Source organism: Moschus berezovskii, chromosome 20, assembly GCF_049115385.1.
Source record: "Moschus berezovskii isolate FMDL1 chromosome 20, NW_MosBer_1.0, whole genome shotgun sequence".
NCBI classification, from domain to species: Eukaryota; Metazoa; Chordata; class Mammalia; order Artiodactyla; family Moschidae; genus Moschus; species Moschus berezovskii.
The window spans coordinates 45,732,088-45,758,049 of record NC_142479.1 but is presented as its reverse complement, the minus strand read 5'-3'; the positions used below and the strand labels follow the sequence as shown (position 1 = coordinate 45,758,049).

At 46.0% G+C, this 25,962-nt stretch overlaps 1 protein-coding gene and 1 pseudogene across 5 annotated transcripts in view; one reads left to right on the top strand and one right to left on the bottom strand.

Annotated features, from left to right (window-relative positions):
- The window catches only part of SPECC1 (sperm antigen with calponin homology and coiled-coil domains 1), a 229,286-nt gene that overhangs the window by 79,872 nt on the left and 123,452 nt on the right, over positions 1-25,962 (top strand). Inside the window, exon 1 of one of the 5 annotated variants that reach the window (XM_088828940.1) lies at positions 16,359-16,577. The exons of 3 other annotated variants lie outside the window; for them this stretch is intronic. In XM_088828940.1, coding sequence (XP_088685066.1) covers positions 16,538-16,577 — 40 coding nt within the window. In that variant the 5' untranslated portion in view covers positions 16,359-16,537. Of the gene's footprint in view, positions 1-16,358; positions 16,578-20,863; positions 22,645-25,962 lie in introns of those variants that run through there. One more of the 5 variants, XM_088828939.1, reaches the window with a different exon arrangement.
- LOC148774708 (U6 spliceosomal RNA) lies at positions 3,716-3,812 on the bottom strand (annotated as a pseudogene).

Below are 25,962 nucleotides of genomic sequence, written 5' to 3'. Positions count from 1 at the left end.
CTTTAGAATGGACTGGTTGGATCTCCTTGGAGTCCAAGGGACTCTCAAAAGTCTTCTCCAACACCGCAGTTCAAAAGCATCAATTCTTCAGTGCTAAACTTTCTTTGTAGTCCAACTCTCACATCCATACATGACTACTGGAAAAGCCATAGCCTGGACAAGACGGACTATAACCTAAATTTTTTTTTTTTTTGCTTTAGCCCAAACCTTCCTCTTCTACTTACCTTTTAGTGTGTGTCCTAACCATTTGTTTGTCAGTAATTTAACTGCTTAATCACAGCACATGTTCCCTTTATTCAGAATTCTAGAGAAAGACTTCGTAAAACCAGTTTTGCTGGTTTCCACACTCCATGGGCTTTAGTTTTCTTATTTTCACATTGAGGAAATACATACAGATCTTCAGCTCAGTGATGTCATAGCAAAGGTCTGTGAATACTTCGTAAACTGTGATGGGCTATTTGGAACGTATTCCAACAGTTATCATTCAAATTCATGAATGTAATGAGATTACCTTGATTGTAATGAAATTACATCCTTTGACTTAATCAAGTTGGATTAAAAAATTGGCTTGTCTCTGGAACTTTTGGGTTTTAAGTGCGGGTAGTCCTCAATATTTTCATATCAGCTTTTGTACAGCTGGCACTTTTGTACATGGTCACATATCCCCAAACTGCCTTATTCCTGTGAATTCAGACCCATGCATCAGCTGACAAACCGGCCATTAGGAGCACTGGCCGGCAGGTCACCCATCAGCAGGTCTGTCTCTGTGGCAGGTGCCAGCACCCCTGCCATTGTGCAGTCGTGTTAGGTGGTTCTGTGAATATCAGCTCACACTTTGTCTTTATTTTACATGCATGAAAACCAAGGGAATGAGAGCACTGGCACTAGTAATAAGTGTGGGTTTTAATATCTCAGTACCATTGAGACAAAGAAGGAGGTGACTCACTGTTAGAAAGGGCATCCCCATCAGGAGCTCACTGGAGTCACCACCACTCTATAGATTCATCTGTAAAGACAAAAATGAAACTAAAGAAAAGAAGGAAAATACTAGCAGTTCGTGATTGATTTCCTCCTAAAGGAAAGATGTAATTATAAACTGTATGTAAACACTTAGGGGACAGAATTCTTTTTATGGCCGTCAACATTTGGCTTTGGGACATGTTTTCGGTAATGGCGTGGGATGGTATAATTTGTTTTCTTTCACGTATATTAATTTTGGAAGGGATCCTGTCATGAAACAATTATACAGTGTTGTAGTTTCAAATTCATTGCAGTTAAACCTGTGATCAGCCTGTATTGTACCCTTTGCCGGGAATTGATCTGTCCTTGGGGAGGAGCCCTCAAACCTAGCACAGAAGAAGATACTCACTCTTTAGGTAGTATTGATCATATGATAGCAACTGCTGCCAATGCACTGTCTAACCTGGGTGCTGGGGGAGCTTGGCGAAGGGGCTGGATTGTCTCCGGGTTCTGATGTCCAGGCCTGAGCATCCCCAGGGCCCTGTCACCATCTGCAGTACCCAGAGCAACCACTGGAAGGCAGGGAGGGGTGTGGACAGGGCAGGTGGTCCAGCGCTACCCGGTACCCTCCCCCACCCCACCCCACCCCGTGCCAGGTGTTGGCCTTGCTCAGCCTCACCACAGCCTCCAGGAGAAGGCAGTGTTTCATCCAGATCACGACACTTCAGGGAGGTCACACGAGCATTACTTTGTCTTCTCCATGCCCACCCACTTCCACACTGAACACTTGCTCCTCCCAACTGATTTTGAGTCAGTATTATAACATCTGTGTGGTAGAGTCCAGCCCAGACACCTGCTTCTTCCTTTTCTCCCTCCAGTGTCTGTGATGCAGATCTGGTCTTAACTGATGGGCATGGACTTAGAGAATGGGGTGGCCCCTGGCGGTAGATGGCTGTCCTCCCTGATACCCCCTCACTGCACATCCCAGGGCCCTGAGAGATGCTGAGCCTTTTAGGTACCCCCCTGCCAAAGCTGCAAGGGGGTCCCACCACTAGATGGCAGCCTCGTCCACACACTGACTTACGTTCTGGGAGCCCCCACTCTGACTAGAGGTCCTTTTGACATTCATGCAATTAGGTTAGCAAACATTTTTGAGTGCCTGCTGTGTGTCTGACACTGTTTTACGCAACAGGGCAACTTCACGGGGCAGGGCAGAGATCCCCCATCCGTGGAGCTCCATGAATAAACATGGACGAGAACAGTGCGGGCACATGGCTACAGCCAAGGTGGGAGGGGTGCAGGGCAGAGGGCTGGGGTTGGGGGCTGAGGGAAGGAGGAGTGACTCACCTGACCTCATTTTATTTACTTTTTATTTTTATATTGCAGTATAGCCAGTAACGGTAGCTATACTGGTGGTTCAGACGATAAAGAATCTGCCTGCAACACGGGAGACCTGGGTTTGATCCCTGGGCCGGGAAGATCTGCTGGAGGAGGGAATGGCTAGCCACTCCAGTATTCTTTCCTGGAGAATTCCATGGACAGAGCAGCCTGGCGGGCTACAGTCCATGGGATTGCAAAAGCATTGGATACCACTTAACAATTAACAAAGACTTAAAAAGAGTTGGATATCAATTAACAATGTTGTGTTAGTTTCAGATGGGCAGCAAAGGGACTCAGTCATACATATACGTGTATCCACTCTCCCCTAAACTCCCTTCCCATCCAGGCTGCCACAGAACATTGAGCAGAGTTCCCTGTGCTATACATTTTAAATATAGCAGTGTATACATATCGATCCCAGACTCCCTAGCTATCCCTTCCCCCCACCCTGGCAACCATAAGTTCGTTCTCTAAGTCTGTGAGTCTGTTTCTGTTTTATATCATGTGTTAAGATTCTACATATAAGGGATGTCATACGATATTTCTCCTTCTCTGTCTGACTTATTTCACTCAGTATGACACTAAATCCATCCATGTCTCTGCAAATGGCATTATTTCATTCTTTTAAATGTCTGCTGCTGCTGCTGCTGCGTCACTTCAGTCATGTCCAACTCTGTGTGACCCCATAGACAGCAGCCCGCCAGACTTCCCCGTCCCTGGGATTCTCCAGGCAAGAATAAATGTCTGAGTAGTGTTCTATTGTATATGTGTACCACATCTTCTTTATCCATTCTTCTGGACTTGACCTCATTTTAGAAGGAACATTTTGGCTGCCTGTGCAGACTGGACTAATGGATGGGGGGAGACCCAATCAGAGGCTATGGCCAGGCCCTAGGAGAGAGTCTTTTCAAGGCTGAATAATATTCCCTTGTATGTAAACCACATTTTCTTTATCCCTCCGTCACTGACTGACCAGGAAATAGCTTTAACTTTGGCAGTGTCCAGGGTGATGCCACTGTGAGGAGGTTCTGAACTTGGTACTGCTATTATAAAGTCTTGGATTCTTTGAGGGTACCTGGCAGTTTCATGACCCTGTACTTCCCATAGGTACATGGTCATCAGGGTTTGGTGGCTTTCAGGCTTCCTTTCTGGGAACCTGTGGTTCAGAGGAGGGCACTCTCCCTACTTGTCCCTCCAGAAATACTGATTTTTTTGCAAAGTCTTTCTGTCCAGAAATGTGGCCGCCTCTCTGAGCCTTCCTTTTTGTCTTTCTCTATAGTCCACATATTTCTTCTCCTTTTTCTTCTGTTTGTTGAGTTTACGCCCAGGTTTATACTTTTATTACTTTTGTGGGTGGGATTGCTTTTTCTTCTTTTTTAACGTGGAAAACTTCATGAACGTGCATGTCATCCTCCACACTAATCTTCTCTGTGTCCTTCCAATTTTAGGATGTGTGCTGCTGAGATGAACATTCATTGTATTTTTTTAATTAGATATTTTTTAAACTATCTAATTTGTAACTGACCCCTTTCCTCCCTGGTACTGATGGTTTTCAGTTGATTCTCCCATGATCTCCAAGTGGACGATTCTGTCAGGTGCAGATAGCAAAGCCCTTTGTCTCCTTCATCCCTGTGGCTGTGTCTTTTCTTTCTCATTCCTGCTGTGTCGTGTGTGTGACGCTCGGGTTGTGTTAAATGCTAGTGATGTCCTTGTTCTCATTTTACTGTGATTGCTTTTGATCTTTCCCCATTAAATCAGATGCAGAAAGTTGGCTTGAGATATTGATTTGCAGGTTCAGTTCTTCCTTTTCTCTTTTGCTTAAGAGTGTCTAGATTGGGTGGTAGATTTATTGAATTCCCTCAAGGCATTCTGTTATGACTTTAATTATTGGTCTTCTCTTTACCCTGGAGCCTCCTTCACGGAATTCAAATATGTGTATATTCTGTCTCCTGAGTATGTCTTCCCCATCACGTATTAATATTTTCTTTAATCCTTTTGATTACTTTCGTGCAGCCTCTGATTTTTTCTTTTAAAGTTTATCATCTAATGTGCTTCGCTTTCTTAACTTCAGCTATTGTGTTTTTCATCTTTTGTCTGATTTATCTGATCTCAAATTGTTTCTTCTTCATAACCTCTTGCTGTAGCTTCACAGCTGTAAAAGCTCCTTGAATTTCAATGAGGATACACATTAGAGATTTTCTAAAATTTCCTATTTCTTCCAGTAACTGTTTCATAGTTGCTTATTTATCTGGATTTCTCAGTTGTTTCCCTTCTTATGAATGGCCAAGACTTTCCGGATAGATCTAGTGATTTTCTAGAATCATTCATCTTCGCAGAGGGAAATCTGTTGTATCATGTTCTGGGGGCTGTGTCCACACAGGTGACTTTCTCTCACGCTGAGACTCAGGGTAAACTTCTGAACAGTGACTCAGTTTTCTCCCATCGGTGTCTTTACTCATTGGGGGATCAGACCCTCCCCCTTGGAGAAGATTCTCCAGTTTCCTCACCCATGGGTCAACCACACCCATCTCAGGAAGTGGTGAGAAGGAAGTGCAGTGGCCTCTGTGAGGAAGCAAGAGTAGAGCCTAACATGGAGCTGTCTTTATGAAATGTGCTTTTTTCCTCGAAAACCGTTTTGCGTGACAGGACCTTAGAATCAGGAATTATGGCGATTAGATAAACCCACCTGCCGTGGGCTCTGTCTGGCACATCTTGCCCAGGAGCTCTCAGCTCTGCATTACGATGTGCTTTTTTTTCCTTCCAAAGCTACCATCCCTTGCACTTGGTCAACAATTCCTTTTTCAGTCAAAATTAAAGTTATCCTTTTTGGTTTGAAGCAATAAAATTTGGGTCAGGTTTTGACTGAATATATGAAAGAATGGGCTTCCCAGGTGGCACTAGTGGTAAAGAACCTGCCTGCCAATGCAGGTAGATGTAAGAGACACAGGTTCGATCCCTGGGTCAGGAAGATTCCCCTGGAGGAAGGCACGGCAACCCACTCCAGTATTCTTGCCTGGAGAATCCCATGGACAGAGGAGCCTGGTGGGCTGCAGGCCATGGGGTCACAGAGAGGACATGACTGAAGTGACTCAGCACACACACACACACACACACACACACACGCATGGAAGAATGTTCCAGCAGCCACAGCACATCGGAAGTGCTCAGCCCCAGGAAATGAAGAACTCGCGGTTACTGAAGTGAAGGTTTCATTCCATGCCGACTCCTTGATGGGGATGTTGGAGGGTGATTGAATCAGATTCTTACTGACGTCCTTCCTGACTTCAGGAGGTTGCTGTTAAGCTCACAGACCTCCTCCTGCATATCTTCTTTTGTCCCCTCCCACATGGGAGACACTCTTTCGGGCCCTCAGGCCAAACCTGCGTTTCCACCCCAAAGTGAACCTGCCTTCCAGAAACGCTACCCCAACAGCCGACACTGTCTATCCATTCGTTCCTTCATCAAGTGATTGTGTCTACTGAGTCCCAGGCATCTTTCCAGGTGCCAAGGAGGCAGCCATGAGCAACACACAGAAAGCCCCGGCTCTCCTGGGTCTTCTGCTGTGTTCTCATTCTCATGGGATTTTTCTGAATGGTGCTCACTTCTCACTGCATGGGCTTCCAGCTTCCTCTAGCGTCTGACTCCTCCAATGGCAGTCACCCAGATCAGCTGTCCTGTTTTCTGTCAGCTTCCTTTCTTGAGTGTGTGACTGTCTTTGTCACCACATTTGCCCACTTTTCATTTCCTCTGGGTTCCCCTGGACCCAACCTGGCCTGGCATCTCTCACCTGAAAAGCACAGAGGCTTCTTGATTTGGGTTGGGCTGCAAAGGGTTCCCTCATAATTTATATAGCAACTTTGAACATTTTTTTTTCTTTTTTATTGGAGGCTAATTATTTTACAATATTATCTTGGTTGGTTTTGCCATACATTGACATGAATCCGCCCCGGGTGTACGTATGTTCCCCTTACTGAACCCCCCTCCCACCTCCCTCCTCCCCTTATCCTCCCTCTGGGTCATCCCCGTGCACCAGCCCCGAGCATCCTGTATCATGCGTTGAACCTGGACTGGTGATTTGTTTCACATATGATAATATACATGTTTCAATGCCATTCTCCCTGAACATTTTTTAAAATTGAGGTTTCTTGGGCTCCAGTATCACTGAGGATGGTGACTACTGCCATGAAATTAAAGACATTTGCTCCTTTGAAAAGAAAGCTATGACAAATCTTTTTAGATAGTGCATTAAAAAGCAGAGACATCATTTTGCCAACAAAGGTCACTAAAGTCAAAGCTATGGTTTTTCCAGTGGTCATGTACAGATGTGAGTTGGACCATAAAGAAGGCTGAGTGCCGAAGAATTGATGCTCTCAAATTGTGGTGCTGGAGAAGACTCTTGAGAGTCCCTTGGACTGCAGGGAGATCAAACCAGTCAATCCTAAAGGAAATCAACCCTGAATATTCATTGGAAAGACGGATGCTGAAGCTGAAGCTCCAATACTTTGACCACCTGATGCGACTTATTGGAAAAGACCCTGATACTGGGAAGGATTGAGGGCAGGAGGGGAAGAGGGCAACAGAGGATGAAATGGTTGGATGACATCATCAACTCAGTGGACATGAATTTGAGCAAACTCTGGGAGGTGGCGAAAGGCAGGGAAGCCTGACATGCTACAGTCCATGGGGTTGCAAAGAGTTGGACACGACTGAGTGACTGAACAATACCTCCTGTCTTAACAGGAGGGTTTTGAGGAAGCAATGTCTCTCTCTCTTTCTGCACTCCTGTTTCATTGGTTTACAGAATAATTAAGTAATGTAACTAAGATCATTGGTACAACTAGCATGAACAGGGTTGAAACAATCTACCTACTCTCAGTATGCTGATGTCCCAGGTGGAGGGGCTGAAGTGCATGCTTGTTCTGGGAGGAGCCTCCCAGCTGCCAGTGCCCAGGACACTGGTCAGTGCGCCCTGTTCAGATGGGCGCCTCAGTGATCTTGGTGGGTTGGCTGTGGGTCAGTGCTGGAAGAGGGTGGATGAGAGGGCAGGTTTTGCATTAGCAGGGCCCTTGTCCTGAGCTGCAGCTTTGGCTGCCCCAGCCCCATGCTCAGATACCTCAGACAAGATCTCCGCCTCGGCTGCATAAGGGACTTGGGCAGAGCTCCTGCCTGGACCCAGTGCAGTCCCGCTGTAGCCACGTCCCAGTCCTTTTCTTGCCTTGACTCCAGTCCTGGGCCACAGAGGGGCTGGTTCTCCAAACACACTCAGGACTTGGCCACAATCAGGCCTTTGTCCTGATGAGCCAGACCTGGCCCTGCCGCTGGGCCTGCTCCTCCATGCCTGGAGCGCCTACCCTCTCTGCTGCCACCCTCCTGCCACACTGGATGTTGACAGTAGTTCTATCACCAGGAACAGACCGGCTTGTAAGCATCACCTCCTCCAGGAAGCCTTTCTGGATCCCTCGGTGGGCTGTGCTTTTTTCTCTTTGAAGGACACGCTGCTTGTGTCCTTCTGTCCAGCCCTCCTGAGTTCTGCCTGGTGCTGATGCTCTGTCCTTCCTCCTCATTCTATTCTGCTCCCGGGACCGTGTGTCGGACCCGCTGGCAGCACTCAGGAAGAAGGCCCATCCTGCTCGGGGGTGAGGCCTCTCTCTTCCCTTTTATTTCATCTTCTTCAAAGTGTGTATCTTTCTAGCCTTGATTCTTGGTAGCGAGGCACCCCTGGACTTCAGTCACGCTAATTGATTCACAGTGAGGACGAGGCTCTTTTTAGTTCAGAAATAATTCATAGAGTCCTGAAGGCTCATCTATTTATCTCCCTTGACTTAAAAACCCAGCCTTATGGAAGTATAATTTACATTCTCAAATTCACCCATTTAAGATGTGCAGGCTGATGATTTTTATGCAATTTTCCGAGTTACAACCATCCACCACGACTGGGCTTTAGAACATTCCTGTCACACTGGAAAGATCCCTCACGTCGTTTCCAGACAATTCCTGTTTCACTCCAGCTGCAGGCAACTGCTTTCTGTCCCTATAGAGCCACTCTTAGCTTCGCGTGCTGCCTTCTGGAGCATTCTTCAGACCAGCATATACGCTGTTTGCCTTAGGAGTTTCTTCTGATTCAATTACTACACTTCATTCATCACCCTCTCTTTGACTCTCCCCATGTTTGAGTTTCTCTTGGTTTCTCTTTGTATGAACCTTGTTGGCCTTTGACTTATTAGGAAACCCGAGTTTCCCCCTTTCCTTTAGAAAATGGAAAACTTGGAGTGTCAGGTATAAAACACGTACTGGATAGTATTGACTGAGTAAAGCAACCTTAACCCCTCAATCCTGGGACTTCCAGAAACCATTGAGGGGAAGTTTGAAGTGGGGTGAAGTCAAGTTATAGTAATAAGTGAGCTGTGATACCCTGTGATCTACCTAGTCTTCCTCACCTTTCTTCCTTCAGACATTGGCAACCGCTGATCTTTTTACTGTCTTCATAGTTTTGCCTTCTCCAGAATGTCATATGGTGTTTCCCAGGTGACTCAGTGGCAAAGAATACGCCTGCCAATGCAGGAGACACAGACTTGGGTTTGATCCTGGAGATGAGTAGGGCAACCCATGCCAGTATCCTCGCCTGGAGAATCCCATGGACTGAGGAACCTGGTGGGCTACAATCTATGGGGTCTAAAAGAGTCTGACATGACACAGAGACTCAGCACACACACACAGAATGTCTTATGATTGGAATCATTACGGATGTAACCTTTTCAGACTGTCTTCTTACACTTTGCAATCTACATTTAAGGTTCCTCCATGTCCTTCTGTGGTTTGACAGCTGGTTTAACTCTGAATAATAATATGGATGCACCACAGTTTGTGTATCCATTTATCTATTCACCACCTTGAATTTGGATAAATATCAAGGAGCTTGATGGAGTGGTGAGGATTTGTTTACTTTTGTAAACTGCCAGGTTGTCTTCCCAAGGGGCTGCACCATTTTGCATCCTCACAAACAATGAATGAGAGTTCCTATTGCTCTTTATCATTGCCAGCATTTGGTGTTGTCAGTGTTTGGGATTTTTGCCATCCTAACACATGTACTGTAGTATGGATCAAGATTTTTAAAAATCTTGGTACAAGCAGAAATTTGAAGTTTGATTAGGTATTTGCTAAGAAATTATTGTCAGCTTTTTTCAGTTGGGATAATGGAACTGTGGTTTGGTTTTGTTTTTCTGCTGCTGCTGCTGCTGCTAAGTCACTTCAGTCGTGTCCGACTCTGTGCGACCCCATAGACGGCAGCCGACCAGGCTCCCCCATCCCTGGGATTCTCCAGGCAAGAACACTGGAGTGGGTTGCCATTTCCTTCTCCAATGTGTGAAAGTGAAGTCGCTCAGTCGTGTCCGACCAGTAGCGACCCCATGGACTGCAGCCCATCAGGCTCCTCTGTCCATGCGATTTTCTAGGCAAGAGTACTGGAGTGGCTTGCCATTGCCTTCTAAAGCGTCCTTATCTTTGGAACACAAATTGAAACATTTGCCAATGAAATAGGGTGTCTGGGATTGCTTCACATTACTTGGGAATGGGGGGAGGAAATGGATGATGGTATTTGAAACAAAGTTGACTGTGAATTGATACGTTGAAACTGGGTTGATAGAGGATCATTATAACATTGCTTTCTATTTTTCATATGTTCAGTTCAGTTCAGTTCAGTCGCTCAGTCGTGTCCGACTCTTTGCGACCCCAGGAATCAGAGCACACCAGGCCTCCCTGTCCATCACCAACTCCCAGAGTTCACTCAAACTCGTGTCCATCGAGTCGGTGATGCCATCCAGCCATCTCATTCTCTGTCGTCCCCTTCTTCTCCCACCCCCAATCCTTCCCAGCATCAGAGTCTTTTCCAGTGAGTCAACTCGTCGCATGAGGTGGCCAAAGTATTGGAGTTTCCGCTTTAGCATCAGTCCTTCCAATGAACACCCAGGATTGATCTCCTTTAGAATGGACTGGTTGGATCTCCTTGCAGTCTAAGGGACTCTCAAGAGTCTTCTCCAGCACCACAGTTCAAAAGCATCAATTCTGCGGTGATCAGCTTTCTTCACAGTCCAACTCTCACATCCATACATGACCACTGGAAAAACCATAGCCTTGACTAGACGGACCTTTGTTGGCAAAGTAATGTCTCTGCTTTTTAATATGCTGTCTAGGTTGGTCATGACTTTCCTTCTAAGGAGTAAGTGTCTTTTAATTTCATGGCTGCAATCAGCATCTTCAGTGACTTTGGAGCCCCAAAAAATAAAGTCTGACACTGTCTCCACTGTTTTTCCATCTATTTCCCATGAAGTGATGGGACCAGATGCCATGATCTTTGTTTTCTGAATGTTGAGCTTCAAGCCAACCTTTTCACTCTCCTCTTTCACTTTCATCAAGAGGCTTTTGAGTTCCTCTTCACTTTCTGCCATAAGGGTGGTGTCATCTGCATATCTGAGGTTATTGATATTTCTCCCAGCAATCCTGATTCCAGCTTGTGCTTCTTCCAGCCCAGCGTTCTTCATGATGTACTCTGCATATAAGTTTTGTATGTTAGAAATTTTTAATAATAAATGTTTAAAATTAAAGTAGCTCATGTTATTAAAATACGGTGGACTCTTTGGTGTTTAGTAAGAATTTCAGCCTGTCTTCTAGCATCACCTTCAGAGTAAGCTCAGTCCTTAATGGCATCATGGAGAAGGAAGGGATATATGTTCAACAATTGTACATGTACTGGGTTAATATTTAAAGGATCCTCCTAGAAACTAAAGAATCCTCTGGTAATATACACAATTTTCAGTTCAGTTCAGTTCAGTTCAGTCGCTCAGTCGTGTCCGACTCTCCGCGACCCCATGAATCACAGCACGCCAGGCCTCCCTGTCCATCACCAACTCCCGGAGTACACTCAAACTCATGTCCACAGAGTCGGTGATGCCATCCAGCCATCTCATTCTCCGTCGTCCCCTTCTCCTCCCGCCCCCAACCTTTCCCAGCATCAGAGTCTTTTCCAGTGAGTCAACTCGTCGCATGAGGTGGCCAAAGTATTGCAGTTTCAGCTTTAGCATCAGTCCCTCCAATGAACATCCAGGATTGATCTCCTCTAGAATGGACTGGTTGGATCTCCTTGCAGTATAAGGGACTCTCCCTGACATTATTTAGAGAATATATGTGAATTTTTTAAATTACAAAAGTAAAAGCAGTACAATGTGCACTAGAGCCAAATAAAAAACATACGGAGAAGCAAAAATAATAATAATAAAAAAGAACATAAAGGACATAGAATCTCACCCACTGCATTCAAAGAGAGCCACTCATTCTTCATCAGAACCTTGAGGTATAGCTTTCCATCTGTGTGTTTGTGTCCAGATGTTTTTTGTTTGTTTATAAACAAAAAATAAGATTTACGTCCTTGATATATGTACCGTTTCACTTTCTAGGGTAGCACATCTGACACATTGTTCAGGGGCTGCATAGGCACAATTGTATGGTTGTGCCATCATTTATTTAACCATCATTTATTAGCCCCAGTGTAGGACTTCCTTGGTGTCTCAGATGGTAAAGAATCTGCCTGCAATGCAGGAGACCCGGGTTCTGATCTCTGGGTCGGGAAGACCAGACTGAACGACTTTTCTCTTACCATGTTAAACACTGAAGGTTTTTCCCAACTTTTTGCTGTTAGAAACAGAAGGGGTCTTTATATTCAATGAAGATTCCTAAAAGCCTTTTCCCGTGCCCCCCCCCCGCCCCGTCTTCCATAAATAACCATTTCAAATAGAGATAAAATAGAAAATACATAATTCCAAGGGGTTTTTTTGGAGACAATTCAGGAAATTTTAATATGGACTGTGTTGTTTAGTCGTGATCAAACCAAAGTTGGCAGGCGGATTCTTTACCGCTGAGCCATCAGGGAACCCCATGGACTGTGTACTATACACTATTTTGAAAGTACTATTTTGTGTAGGTTTGATCGTGGTATGATAGGAGTGTTCAGGAGATTGTGCTGGAACTGGTTGGAGGTGAAATGTAATGATGTCATGTTGTCTGCAACATACTTCAAATGAGTCAATGAAGAAGAAAATGGAGAGGGATCAAGATAGAGGCAAATGTGGTAAAATGTTTCTAGTGTGTAAACGAGGTGATAGATATCGAAGGTGTTCAGTGTAGTTTTCCCTTTAGTGTTCACTGTAGTGTTCTGGCTGAACCTGTCTATGAATCTGAAAATGTTCACAGTGAAAGTTCGGACAATAGAGAAGGCTTCCCCCCCTTTAATTTTATAAAATATTCATCCATGTTTACTTCCAGAACTTTTATATTTTCATAGTTTACACTTAAATTTATATTGAATTGGAATTTATTTGGGGCATAAAGAGGGAGATATGGCTGTCACTTAATTTGAAGTGCTGATGCTGCTAAGTCACTTCAGTAGTTTCCGACTCTGTGTGACCCCACAGACGGCAGCTCACCAGGCTGCCCCGTCCCTGGGATTCTCCAGGCAAGAACACTGGAGTGGGTTGCCATTTCCTTCTCCAGTGTGTGAAAGTGAAAAGTGAAAGTGAAGTCGCTCAGTCGTGTCCGATCCTTAGGGACCCCACAGACTGCAGCCTACCAGGCTCCTCTATCCATGGGATTTTCTAGGCAATAGTACTGGAGTGGCTTGCCATTGCCTTCTCCGATTTGAAGTGCTACTTTATGTTTAATTCTTTTGAGAATTTCTGTTCTGTTGTAACCACACTGTTTTTCTGATGTAATTTTATGGCATATTTTTCTTTCTTTCTTTTTTAATTATTTTTTTCTTTTTGGCTGCCCTAGGTCTCCGTTGCTGCAAAGACTTTCTCTAGTTGCCGTGAGCAGGGTTCACTGTTTGTTGCAATGCTTGGGCTTCTCATTGCAGTGGCTTCTCTTGTTGCAGAGCACAAACTCTAGGCAAGTGGGGTTTAGTAGTGGTGGCGCATGGGCTTCATTGCTCCATGGCATGTGGAATATTTCCTGACCAGGGATTGAACCGGTGTCCCCTGCATTGGCAGGTGGACTCTCAACCACTGACTACCAGAGAAGGCTGCATGTTTTTATTTCTAATAAGGCAAATCTCTCCTCTTTATTCTTCCTTTTGCAAACTTTCTTAGGCTTTCTGATGCTTTATTCCTCCAGGTGAGTCTTGGAATAAACACATCAAGTTCATGATTCATTTGAATTTTGATAAAATTATATATTTTAACTATTTGGGCAGACTTGATGTCTTTATAATGTTTATTCTTTTCACTTCAATGACATAGTATTTCCGTGGAGAGCAAAGAATCCTTCAGAAGCTAAGTGACCATCACAGAACTATTTTGTTTGTTTGAGAAATTAGTGGCATATTATAGAGTAAGTAAATATGTTATTTACTTCAGTACTTATTAGATGAGGATGCAAAAAGGAGTAAGACAGCATCCTTGCCACTCGTGGAGTTCACAGTATATAAAGAATAGTTTAAGTAACGTGGTTCTGTGGGAAAACACAAGCATTTCCAAGGACAGCAGCACCGAAAGGGAGTATTTGATGCTGGCTGGGGTGAGCAGGCCCCCAGGGGAAGTGATACCTGACCATGAATTTAGAGCAGAGAACCCACATTTTCCAGGTAGCCAGGTTACAGCAGAGTTAAACCAGAGTGAAGAGAGCATATAGGAAAGCATAGGGGCTGAGACAGGAGGGTATGTGCAGGGCACCACAGCTGGCTTCATGATGCTGGGAGGTACAGGGAGGCTGTACTATTATTTTATTTTTAATATTTATTTATTTGGCTACCCTGGGTCTTAGTTGTAGCATGAGGGATCTTTAGTTGTGGCATGTGAGATCTAGTTCCCTGGGGACTGAGCCCAGGCCCCCTGCATTGGGAATGAGGAGTCTCAGCGACTGGAGCACCAGGTAAGTCCCAAGGGATGGTATACTTTTGAAAGTTATTTTGAGGCCGGAGTAACACAGTGGGAGGGTGCAAGATGATACCATGCAGGAGAACTGGGGACTTTATGCTACCGGTAGAGGAGAGCCCCAGATGGCTCGAGTGGTAAAGAAACTTGCCAATGCAGGAGACGTAAGAGCGGTGGGTTTGATCCCTGGGTTGGGAAGATCCCCTGGAGAAGGAAATGGCACCCCACTCCAGTATTCTTACATAGGAAACCCCATGGGCAGAGGAGCCTAGCGGGCTATAGCCCATGGGATTGAAAAAGAGTCGGACACAACTGAAGCGACTTAGCAGAGCCTATAAACTCACTCATCCGTTCATTCGCTGCTCTCGTGATGTTTGCACTCTGCTGGAGAGACAGTAAACAAGTCCACTAAACAGTGGAAATTGTCACAAGGTCCACAAAGCCAGGAAGTGTGTGTGTTGAGGGTCTGATTTACTCTTTCAAGTGACAAGAGAAACCCCTCTTAAGTGAACAAATGGTATTTGACCAGAGATCTAGGAAGTGAGAGGTCCGTGTAATGTTGGAATGTGGGGGAAAGCATTTGGGTCAGAGGGAACAGTGAGTGCAAAAGCCCTGGGGTGGGAGCACCTTGGCTGATCTGGGGAACAGCAAGGAGGTGGTGCAGCAAGATTGGGGCGGGGGGGCGGAGGCAAGTCCACAGTGGAGGGACAGGGAGGGAATTCAGGGCCTTGGAGGCCATGGTAAGAGCTTAGCTTTTCCTCTGAGAGACAGAAAGAGTGTGTAAGTCGGGGGACTTGACCTGGGTCTTAGAAGCGTCTCTCTGTCATGTGAAGGTCAGACCGTAAAGGGGCAGGGGCAAAAGAAAGGAGGCTGGACTGGAGGTGGTGGCAGAGATACTGGTGGGAGGTGACTATGGGCTGGACCGGGTGGCAGCGGTGGAAGCAGTGAGCAGTGCTGAGATATGGTGGCATTAATCACGTACATCCTGACACATCCAGTTTACGGAAATGAGGGAGGCTTTGTGAGACACTGATGGTAAAAAACCTAGAATTGGGTTTTGTTCCCATTAAACTGAGGAACCCAAGTTGGAGGCATCAAGACTGTAGTTGGGTAGATGAATCCAGAGTTCAGAAGGCAGGACCAAACTTAAGACACACAGGCAGGACTTAAAAGCCACAGCTTGGCTGCAAAGGCCAAGTTAGAGGCCCCGAGCAAACTGGACGGAGGTGACCAGCCATTAGAGTACTCAGAGGTCATGGAGATGAGAAAGAAAGGAAGGGGATGGAGAGGAGGATGTCAGAGGAGGCAGAAAACTAAGTGTGCTGTCCAGGAAGTGGAGGGAATAAACTGTTATGAGGATTCAAGTGACCAGGGCGACCTGAAATGCTGAATGAGAGCTGAGGTGAACCAGTGTTCAGGGGATGCAAGAGCTGGAAACCGCCATCCTGCTTATGATTTTTTTCCTATTATGTATTTTCACTGCAAGAATTAGCGAGTTCTAAGTGTTTTCACTGCAAGGCTGGCTATGAAAGTCATTCAGGGTGAAAAGTCGTTTAGGGTGATTTCCGTAACTCAGTCATTTCAGAGAGCAGATCCTGCTTGTGACTGACATGCATTTTTATTTTTAGTGGCAGCATTCATCGTGGAGAATGTTGTTAAAGTGTCTTCCTCACCACCTCCGCCTCAAAACTTGCTTGTTGGTCTATTCATTTATCCCAAAACTTAAGTCAAAACATACCCAGAAATACTTAGGAAGCGCCTGTCGTATGCAACCCCAGGTTTTTCCCCATGGTCTGATATCTTAGACTGTGCCTTCCTCGTGACACCTGGCCTCGGCCTCCCCGCAGTGGGGTTTTTCCAGCCCGCAGTATCCAGCTGCAGATGCCAGCGGCCGCCCCTAGAGGCCGGAAGTCGGTCGTCAGGCGCGTCCCTCCCCCGACCTGGGAGTAAGACTCTGGGAGCCCCAGAGAGATATGCAGATAAGGGGGCGGGGCAGCCCGAGTCGAAGCGGACGGCCTACCGGGGGAGGGGCGGTATGCAGATGAGGTGGGCGGGGCGTGCGGGTGCACGGGACGCGGGAGTCGAGGTGGGCGGGCCGCATGCAGATGAGCGAGCGCGGAGCGGCCGGCGGCCGCGGGGACTGAGGCGACGGCCCTTTCTTTGACTGGAGCGGACCCGCCAGACGCAGCTGCTTCGTCAGCCCGAGCCGGCGCGAGCGGCCGCGCGGTGGACGCGCCGTCCGAGGCGGCCGGCCGGCCGCTGCCCGAGGCGGCCGAGCCATGGGCAACCACTCGGGGCGGCCGGAGGATCCCGAAGCAGGTCTGTGCTGCGTGCCGGGGGTCGCCTCGCCCCCTCGCGGCCGGGCTCCCTTCCCCCACCGCCCCGGGCCGGGCCGCGCTGCCCGCGGGCGCCGGGGGGCGCGAAGGCGAAGTTCCCGGACGTGAGTCCAGTCTCTGGAATGCGCGGCGGGGGTGGCAGGCTCACCTGTGCCCGCGCCGCGACCGGGGAGCGCCGCCGGCTCACCTGGCGGCCAGACGGCGGAGAGGGGCCGCGGGGAGGGGATCGGGGGCGCCTTCGAGCCGGCGGAGGTCCGTGCGGACGTGTGGGCCCCGGCCGCGCCCGTGTCACACACTTTCCAGAGCCCAGTGGCCGGTGCGGGAGGTCAGCAGGTCTGTTACTCACCCTCAAACGGGGGGCCGGACGGTGACTGTTGCTCACTCAGAATAGCGGGGGCCGATTCCAGCACCCGTGCCTCCGGGCCTCACACGGGCACTGCTCAGAGACGGCTGGCTTCGTCCTCAACCCCTCAGGTCAGCCTGGCCTCCCGCAGACCTAGACGCTGCTGGCCACTGGGTCGCGTTTGCGGACGAATAGGATGTTTCTGCCCTGTCACACATGCAAACGGTTTACTTCAACGTCCCCAGTGCGTGCTGGCCGGCAAAGGAGATGGTCCATCTCGGACTGGAGTCTGGGACTGGCAGGTCACCGGTCTGTAAATCTGGGACAGAGTCAGAAATCGAAACTCTTTTCCAGGGGGTGATTTTTAAATTTGAATTTGAATGAGGAAATTGCCCCGGCTTGTCCAGTTGACTTGTCCCCAGATCCAGATCCGAGGCAGGGCTGTCATTAAGACCTGGGTCTCTTAGCCTCGGTTCACTGGTCTCCACTCACCTGGGCAGGGAGGCCAGGCAGGGGCAGGCAGTGTCCTTGAGGCTGGGAGGAGGCGGCTCTGGTACATTGGACTGGTACAATCAGGATGGGAAACTTGGCCAGAAGTGGAAACCATGGAGGAAAAACTATAGAGATGGGGTTACTGCATTGATTATGACAGGGTGACTTTCTAAACTGCACAGCACTCATCCAGCCTTCTTTGGGCAAAATAGCCAATATTTGCAAATTAACGCATGTGTGCCTGTGTCATAAACAGCCCTGCGATAAACTATTAGGTATGGGCTTCCCTGGTGGCTCAGCAGTAAAGAATCCACCTTCCAGCACAGGAAACTCAGGTTTAATCCCTGGGTCTGGAAGATCCCCTGGAGGAAGAAATGGCAACCCATTCCAGTATTCTTGCCTGGGAAATCCCATGGACAGAGGAACCTGGTGGGCTATAGTCCCATGGGGTCGCAAAGAGCTGGACATGACTAAACAAGAAAAGAATATGTAACATTTTAAACACATCTCATTAATATCCACTTGCCCTGTGTATTATTTCCTTGGTGTCAAAACTATGAAGAGACTGTGCCCCTTGTTAGTTTTTAAGTGTTATTTGGGTGCTTGTGTTCCAGTTTCTAAGTGACCTTGCTTTTCAAAGCAACCTAATGAATAGCGGATGAAAAAGACATTTTTATGACAGTGACTTATTTTATCGCACTTTTCCGAGTGCATACAATTTCAGTATCGGAACTCAAGTCTGATTTGCTGCAAGTAAAGATACCCAGTTAGAAAGTCTTAGGAAAGACTGTCTTGCTAGACTATTGTCAGCTGAAAATGTGCGTATAACTTTAAGTGATCTCTGTGCTGTGATGAAATGCTATAGAATGCACCAATGAGATCCCGGAAATGAAAGTTTTGTTAAAGATTAACACATCCTCAATCTGTTTTACCACCTTGCATGAGACTGGGAGGGCAGGGCCTCCCACTGGCAGGTGTGGTGCATTGGACTAAACTCAGAGCAGGTGCTTCGAGGGTCTTCAGAGGAGGGGGCCCAAAGGTAAGCGGTGGAGGTGAGGAGGAGACAGGCACAGCAACACCCACACCTGATTTCTACACCAGTCCTATGTCAGCTTTGTCCTCTGAGGCGCAGACCCTTAAACAGAATCGGGAATGAAGGAGGGTTCCGTTCCGTTCCGTCACTCAGTCGTGTCCGACTCTTTGCGACCCCGTGGACTGTAGCCTACCAGGCTTCTCCGTCCATGGGATTCTCCAGGCAAGAATACTGGAGTGGGTTACCGTTTCCTTCTCCAGGGGATCTTCCCGACCCAGGGATTGAACCCGGGTCTCCCGCATTCGAGGCAGACACTTTAACCTCTGAGCCACCAGGGAAGCCCCTGAAGGAGGGTTATTAGAGGGTAAAACCCCTGAGAAAGAAGGGGTGGGAACCTGAATCAGGCCGGGAGAGCCATTGGACCAGCACCCAGAAAAGGAAAAGGCAGCAGCAGTTTTGGGCAGAGAACCTGCAAGTCTGACCAGGTCCTGCCAGGGAGCCCCTGAGAAGACTGCCCAGTAGAGGAGACCTGCTCGGGCGGTGAGAGCCAGGCTCTAGTCCTCTTGCTGGGTCAGGCCTTGCTGAGGCTTCCTGGAGACATGTGCCTTCAGCTCAAAAGCCAGGCTGAGTCCCAGTGGCACTGGCCACTGGAGTGTCAGTTCATACCTGTCCTTGCAGCTGAAGCCACAGTCTTTCTCGGAGGGAGATCCAAGCGGCACATCTCCTGGCTGACCCCCTCGAGACCTCAGTTGCTCCAACAGGAAGGGGCCATTAGAGGGTAAATGAAGCAGAATCCCCATCTCCACCCCCCATTCCACCCCATGACCCTCTGCAGGCAGGCCTGAGGCAGAAATCAGGTTCTCAGCTGCGGCTACCTTTCCAGCCTTGAAATTATCCGCCATGGCAGCAAGAATTCTCTCTTGTGGGGGTACAGTCCTCGGAGTTGAGTCACTGTGACTGACTGGCATTATGGGACGGACGAGAGAAATGAATCAAGCAAGAGACATGAGAGTCTGCGTGAATGAGGGCAGCTGGAGTCTGAACCTGTCAAGGGCCACAGCCCTTACTTCCTCAAAGGTCTCCGTTTCCAGCCAGGTTTTCAGTGCTTGCAGATCAGAGAGGGCTGCTGGGTATAGTCACGCAGGTTGTGCACTGCTCAAAGGCAGCTGGGGTTAAAGAGTGAGTGGACCAGGGATTGTATTGCTCCAGAGGAATGGTGCCATTTTATATTCACACATAGGTGCCCAATATGCTAAAGAAACCTTATTTTCTGCTTAGAGTTAAAACCGTAGAAGGCTTTTCCCAGTGTCACCATGAGCTGACAGCTTCTTAGTCTTGCTTTAAATCTGTGTGTGTTTTTAAACAGTGGATACCAGTGATAGGAAACAAAAGTCAAAGCTTCAACCCCCACTCCCTCGGATTCCACTCCCTGTTGGTTATAGTTAATGCTAACTGTGGCTAAAGACGAATCCCAGAATAGCCTCTTAAGACATTAAAAGTTGATTTCCCTTCACGCCCTGGTCCAGGGTGAGGTGGGGCCCTGTGAGAGTCATATGGTTGTTAGAGGCTCAAATTGGTGAACGTGTCTTCAGGGTCCAGCTCCCGGGTTCTGCTGGCTCTGATGGTGGTCAGGAGAGGGGAGAGGACATGAGGGTCCTGGAGGGGCTGGGCCCGGACAGGGTGCCCGTCATCCCTACAGCATTCCATCTCCCCACCCCTACCAGGCTCCGGCACCCAGCTCCACCCGGTGTGGAGCGGCTAAAAGGAGGCTCGGCCAGTGCCGTGAAGAGGCCAGCACGGATGTGAGGTCCACTCTCAACCACATCTGTGTCAATATTTTCTTAGGAAATTTTAGTCAGAAAAATTGAAAGGTATGTATAGCTAGCACCCATAGACCTACCACAGAGTCTACAGCTAACATTCTGTTCCCGTTGCTTTATCCTTCTGTTCATCCTGCTGTCCATTTGTCAGTCCCTCTTATTTTTGATCCATTTCAAGGAAATGGTGGTTATCTCTATAATTCTACATAATTTTGTCTGTCTGTACTGTTTCCTGATTTATTAGTTTTGAAGGTTGTGTAGAGTGAGGAATTCAGTGCATTTTTAGTACTGTATTTTTCTCTTCCTCTTTTCCTGCAAGCCATACTAAAAATTTCCTGAATTTATTGTTCAGTTCAGTTCAGTTGCTCAGTCGTGTCCGACTCTTTGCGACCCCATGAATCACAGCACGCCAGGCCTCCCTGTCCATCACCAACTCCCAGAGTTCACTCAAACTCATGTTCATCGAGTCGGTGATGCCATCCAGCCATCTCATTCTCTGTCGTCCCCTTCTCCTCCTGCCCCCAATCCTTCCCAGCATCAGAGTCTTTTCCAGTGAGTCAAGTCGTCGCATGAGGTGGCCAAAGTATTAGTAGTAAAGTGTTAATGGTCGGTTACAGTTGTGGGTGTCTAGTTGTTCACTGTAAAACTTTGCTATATGAAATTTTCATTCAAAAAACAAAAATACTAAGGAAATCTTTTATTATTTATCACTTGTATTTCTTGACTAACCAGTTTAAATGGTGTCCTTGGCTCAGTAAAAAAGGATATGCTATCTCTACATTTCTTCTGCCATTTCCCCTACCGACTCCATACCCTCTTCCCAGTCTACTGTCAACCTTTTACATGGCAAGAACATTCTGTCTCCTAATTAGTATCATTAAATCTCTGCGTGTTTGTAGGTTGATTCTAAAAGTTGAAAACCAATCAGCATATAAAATACTAGGCTTGAATATGTATCATGTACTGGAAAATCAGGTAGTGCATCTAGAGGTAGAAGAGAAGGAAATTCAGGCTTACATGATTTAATTTATAATCTGTGACAGGCAATATTACTTTAAAAGAAAATAGGGATTTCCCAGGTGGTCTAGTGGTTAATTACGACTGTCTTCTTCCAATGCAGGGGACTTGGATTTGATCCCTGGTCAGGGAATTAAGCGGAGAAGGCAATGGCAAGCCACTCCAGTACTCTTGCCTAGAAAATCCCATGGATAGAGGAGCCTGGTAGTCTGCAGTCCCTGGGGTCGCTAAGGGTCGGACACGACTGAGCGACTTCACTTTCACTTTTTACTTTCACACACTGGAGAAGGAAATGGCAACCCACTCCAGTGTTCTTGTCTGGAGAATCCCAGGGACGGGGGAGCCTGGTGGGCTTCCATCTATGGGGTCACACAGAGTCGGACACGACTGAAGTGACTTAGCAGCAGCAGCAGGGAATTAAGATCCCACATGCCATGTGGTGTGACAAAAAAAAGAAAATTAAAGGAAATATAGAAGGAGTAAGGTGATGCAGTGGTAAAGAATCCACCTGCCAATGCAGGAGACGCAAGAGATGTGGGTTTGATCCCTGGGTTGGGAAAATCCCATGGAGAAGGAAATAGCAACTCACTTCAGTATTCTTGCCTGGAAAATTCCATGGACAGAGGAGGCTGGCAGGCTATATAGTCCATGGGGTCAAATAGAGTCAGACACGACTGACTGAGCCCATAGTCACTATAGTTTTTTACTCCTAAAATGATCTTAACCTGCTTTTACCCTCTAATCCGGCGTCTTAAGTCTACAGATTGTTGTAGAGATTCATTCTCTTCTTAAACACAGACGGCATGGTGGTTAAGAGTTTTAGCTCTGGAGCCACACTGTGTTCACATTCCCAGTTTTGTCCCTTAGTTGCTCTGAGGCTTTGGGCATGTGAGTTAAGCTCCAAGAAAGAGGAGAGTAGTACAGCCTGCCTCATAAGGTTGTCGCAGTTGTTAATAGCTTGAAGCACATGATGGGTTAGAATAGGCTCACGCATCACAGAAAATGCCAGGTAGCTTCACTAATGACTATTCCTGTCCTTCTGACTTAACGTTTCCCGTTCAGACTTGGTTGCCTTCTGGTCTGGCTTTGCTCTCAGGTGAGCTCCCTGCTTCTTGAAGCCTTTTTCTCTTTTCGTACATTCCCTTTTCTCTGACTGGAGTATTTCCTGTGATTCTGTCTGGCGCTGAAGTTTTGTGTATTCTATCATCTCTGTGATCCAACCAGTCCATTCTAAAGGAGATCAATCCTGGATGTTCATTGGAGGGACTGATGCTAAAGCTGAAACTGCAATACTTTGGCCACCTCATGCGACGAGTTGACTCACTAGAAAAGACTCTGATGCTGGGTAAGGTTGGAGGCGGGAGGAGAAGGGGACGACGGAGAATGAGATGGCTGGATGGCATCACCGACTCTGTGGACATGAGTTTGAGTGTACTCCGGGAGTTGGTGATGGACAGGGAGGCCTGGCGTGCTGTGATTCATGGGGTCGCGAAGAGTCGGACAAGACTGAGCGACTAAACTGAACTGATCATCTCTGTGCTCACCTTTTTCTTCCAGCTTTTCTTATTGACTTTGAAATTTTCATCAATTATATTTTTTATTTCCAAAATATCTTTTTGTGCTTTGTTTTGTCTTACTCATAGCAGTTCAGAGTTTTGAGTTAAGGGGAAAGGGAGTGGAGCTGGTTGGTGGGCTTGAGCAAATTAGTTAATGGGCTCTCTTGTCCTTAGTTTTAGATTTCAGGGATTCATCAGAGTTTTGACAGCATTCACAAAGAGGAGAATATAGCATGTATTTTTCTCAGATGTATTTTGTTCCATAGAAGAATTTTAGAGTGAGACTAGTGTCCTGAGAGACATACTTGGAAAATGCAGCCTTTTAGGATTAAAAAAAAAGATGTATGTTAAAGATCAGTGATAACACATAATAAAAAAAGTTGAGAATAATAGATATATCTGTTACTATAATAAATGGGTTAAACTCACTTAGAAGAAGAGCCCCCGCCTCTGGATTAACACAAAAAGCAAAATATATAAGCTGCATAAAAGTATATTCAGATGGTAGTTTGATTTTTAAAATTAAGTTGGTTAAAGTTTTGAATAATAAAAATCTAGTTCTAAAGAAAGCTTTCAAGTTCAACATCAAGTCCAGTTCTTATCTTATAAGTCTTTGTGCTTGTTGTGCTAACGTGAATTATTCTTAAAAATATAGTGATTCTTAAGTCCTTATATACATCCCCAAACATTCATACATTCTCTCTTGTGTGTGTGTGTGTAAACGCACACTGTCAATTACATACTTTAAATTAGAATCATGAGGCTGCTCTTCAACTCTTGGAAGATTCAGTTCTCTTAAACATTAAAGTAACTCCAAAATACAGGTATTTCTTAATTTATAATACTGTTGATACTTGTTTATTTAAACTACTTCTCTACTTGATTCTAAACCTTTCTTGAATTAAAAGATGTTTACTTACATGCTTTATTCCAAATAACAACTGGTGTTGGAATTTTATCCCATATAATTTTGGGGTTGCCTTCTCAGTTTGATGAGGTTTTTTAACCAACAGAGATTTCCGGCAGGAACAGGATTCTTACCTGACACCATACCAGCAGAGCACCGTTTGCTGCAATTGGGGCACAGTCTGGAGCAGCTGGGTTTGCACCCATACAAAGATCATCCATGCGTGATGCTGTGTCTCACCCTTGATCTGACGATCTCTCTCTTTTGCCTTCAGCCTTACTGATAGTTTCCCTGGGCAGAGAATTGTAGGTTCAAAATCCTGGTAATCTCTCTGTGACACCGACTCCAGAACTTGGTCTGAAGAAAGTGGTCATGATGCCCACGTCCCTTAAATTCAAACTGCATTTGATCTTGGAGCTCATGATAGGTGTCTGAGACATCTGTTCTAACAGCCATATCATTTGATGAGGGTTTTCACTTCTTTGGCACTTAAAATATGTAACTGTCTTCCCATCTGACTCAGAAGACCTTTGACTTGATAGAACACTGCCTGCTTTTCTTAAACATTCTGTGTGGTAAAGCAGTATCTGTCTTGATAGTGAAGAAAATGTGATTTAATTGTGACTATCTGTCTCTCATGCCTTTGTCTGACTACTGAAACAATCGTACTAGTTAAAGATACATACCACAAAGCACCTTAAATCAGACAGGACCTTCAGTATTGATAAGAATACAATTCAAGAAGAAAAAGTAGCAGTTACAAAATGAGTACACTAACTAGACAAACCGTGGAAGTGCTTAAATGCGAAAACTATTAAAACTGCCTGAAAAAACTCACATGTGAAATGAGAGACTTCAATGTGTGTTTTACTGTTTTTCTAGGTTATTCGTGAAATGGTTAAAACATTGATCTCTTCTAGACCAGAAAGAAAACCTTGTTACAGTCTCTTAAGAGAAATTTTACCGGTCACTGTGTGTCACAATGCAGTAAAACTGTAGGAGTAGAAATTGAAATTTTAAACAGTTAATCCATCTTGATACAGCATGGTGTGGCTGTAGCTAACTGTACTGTATTGCGTGTTTGAAAGTTGCTGGGGGTGAATCATTTTATAACTGCACTGTGACCGACGGTAACCATGCTTATTGTGGTGATCACTTTACAGTGTATACAAATATCTGTACATCATTATGTTTTAAACCTGAAACAAGTATAGTGTTATCCATCAATTATAGATAAAGAAAACTGTTTGGAAATTTTGACCCAAATAGGGTCTGAAAACTATGATTATGGGTCATTTAGAAAAATAATAGTGAAATACTTTAAATAGTTACCAATAGCAAGCCAGTTTAGTTCTCCAAAAACTTTTATCATAAATACAGTAAGTACTAGACATAGAAAATCAGAAAATAAAGGACAAAAGAAATCTGGGGAAACAGGAGGGAATTTTATACGTGTATGTAATGTATTTAGTCTTGGCTGTTCTGGGTCTGTGTTGCTGCGCGTGGACTTTCTCTAGTTGTAGAGAGTGGGGGCTGCTCTCTGTTGCGGTGCTTGGGTTTCTCATTGCGGTGGCTTCTCCTGGTAGAGCACGGGCTCTAGGCTCGAGGGCTTCAGTAGTTGCAGTGCATGGGCTTGGTAGTTGCGGTGCATGGGCTTAGTTGCTCCTTGGCCTGTGAGATCTTCCCAGACCAGGGATCGAACCCCTGTGTCCTGCATTGGCAGGCGGATTCTTGTCCATTGTACCACCAGGGAAGTCCGGGAGGGAGTTTTTTTTAAAAGGGGACGGAAATTAATGAAGTAAATTTTGACAGCATCTGTTTCCTTGCTTCTACTCTCATCACCTGGCCTGTGACCTGGCACATGGTTCACAGTCAGTATTTGTTAAATGAATATATGAAAGAAGAAAAAAAGAAAGAAAACTCACTAGAATTGAAACATGTAAGAATAGACCCTTTGTTAAAACAAGGAACTAGATAAAGCTGTAGTTAAAGAAAAAAAAAACAACCCACAAATATTCCAAATAAGCAATACAAGAATGTGTGTAATCAGAGATGTGGAGATTTTAAAAAATAGAATAAAAATAAAAATTTTTGATGAAATTTCCTAGGAGAAAGAAACTGCTAAATTCACGAAGTAGTGAAACACTTGGGCAGAATATAAAGTGACTAAGGAAAAAATTTCAGAATGGTGAACTCAGAT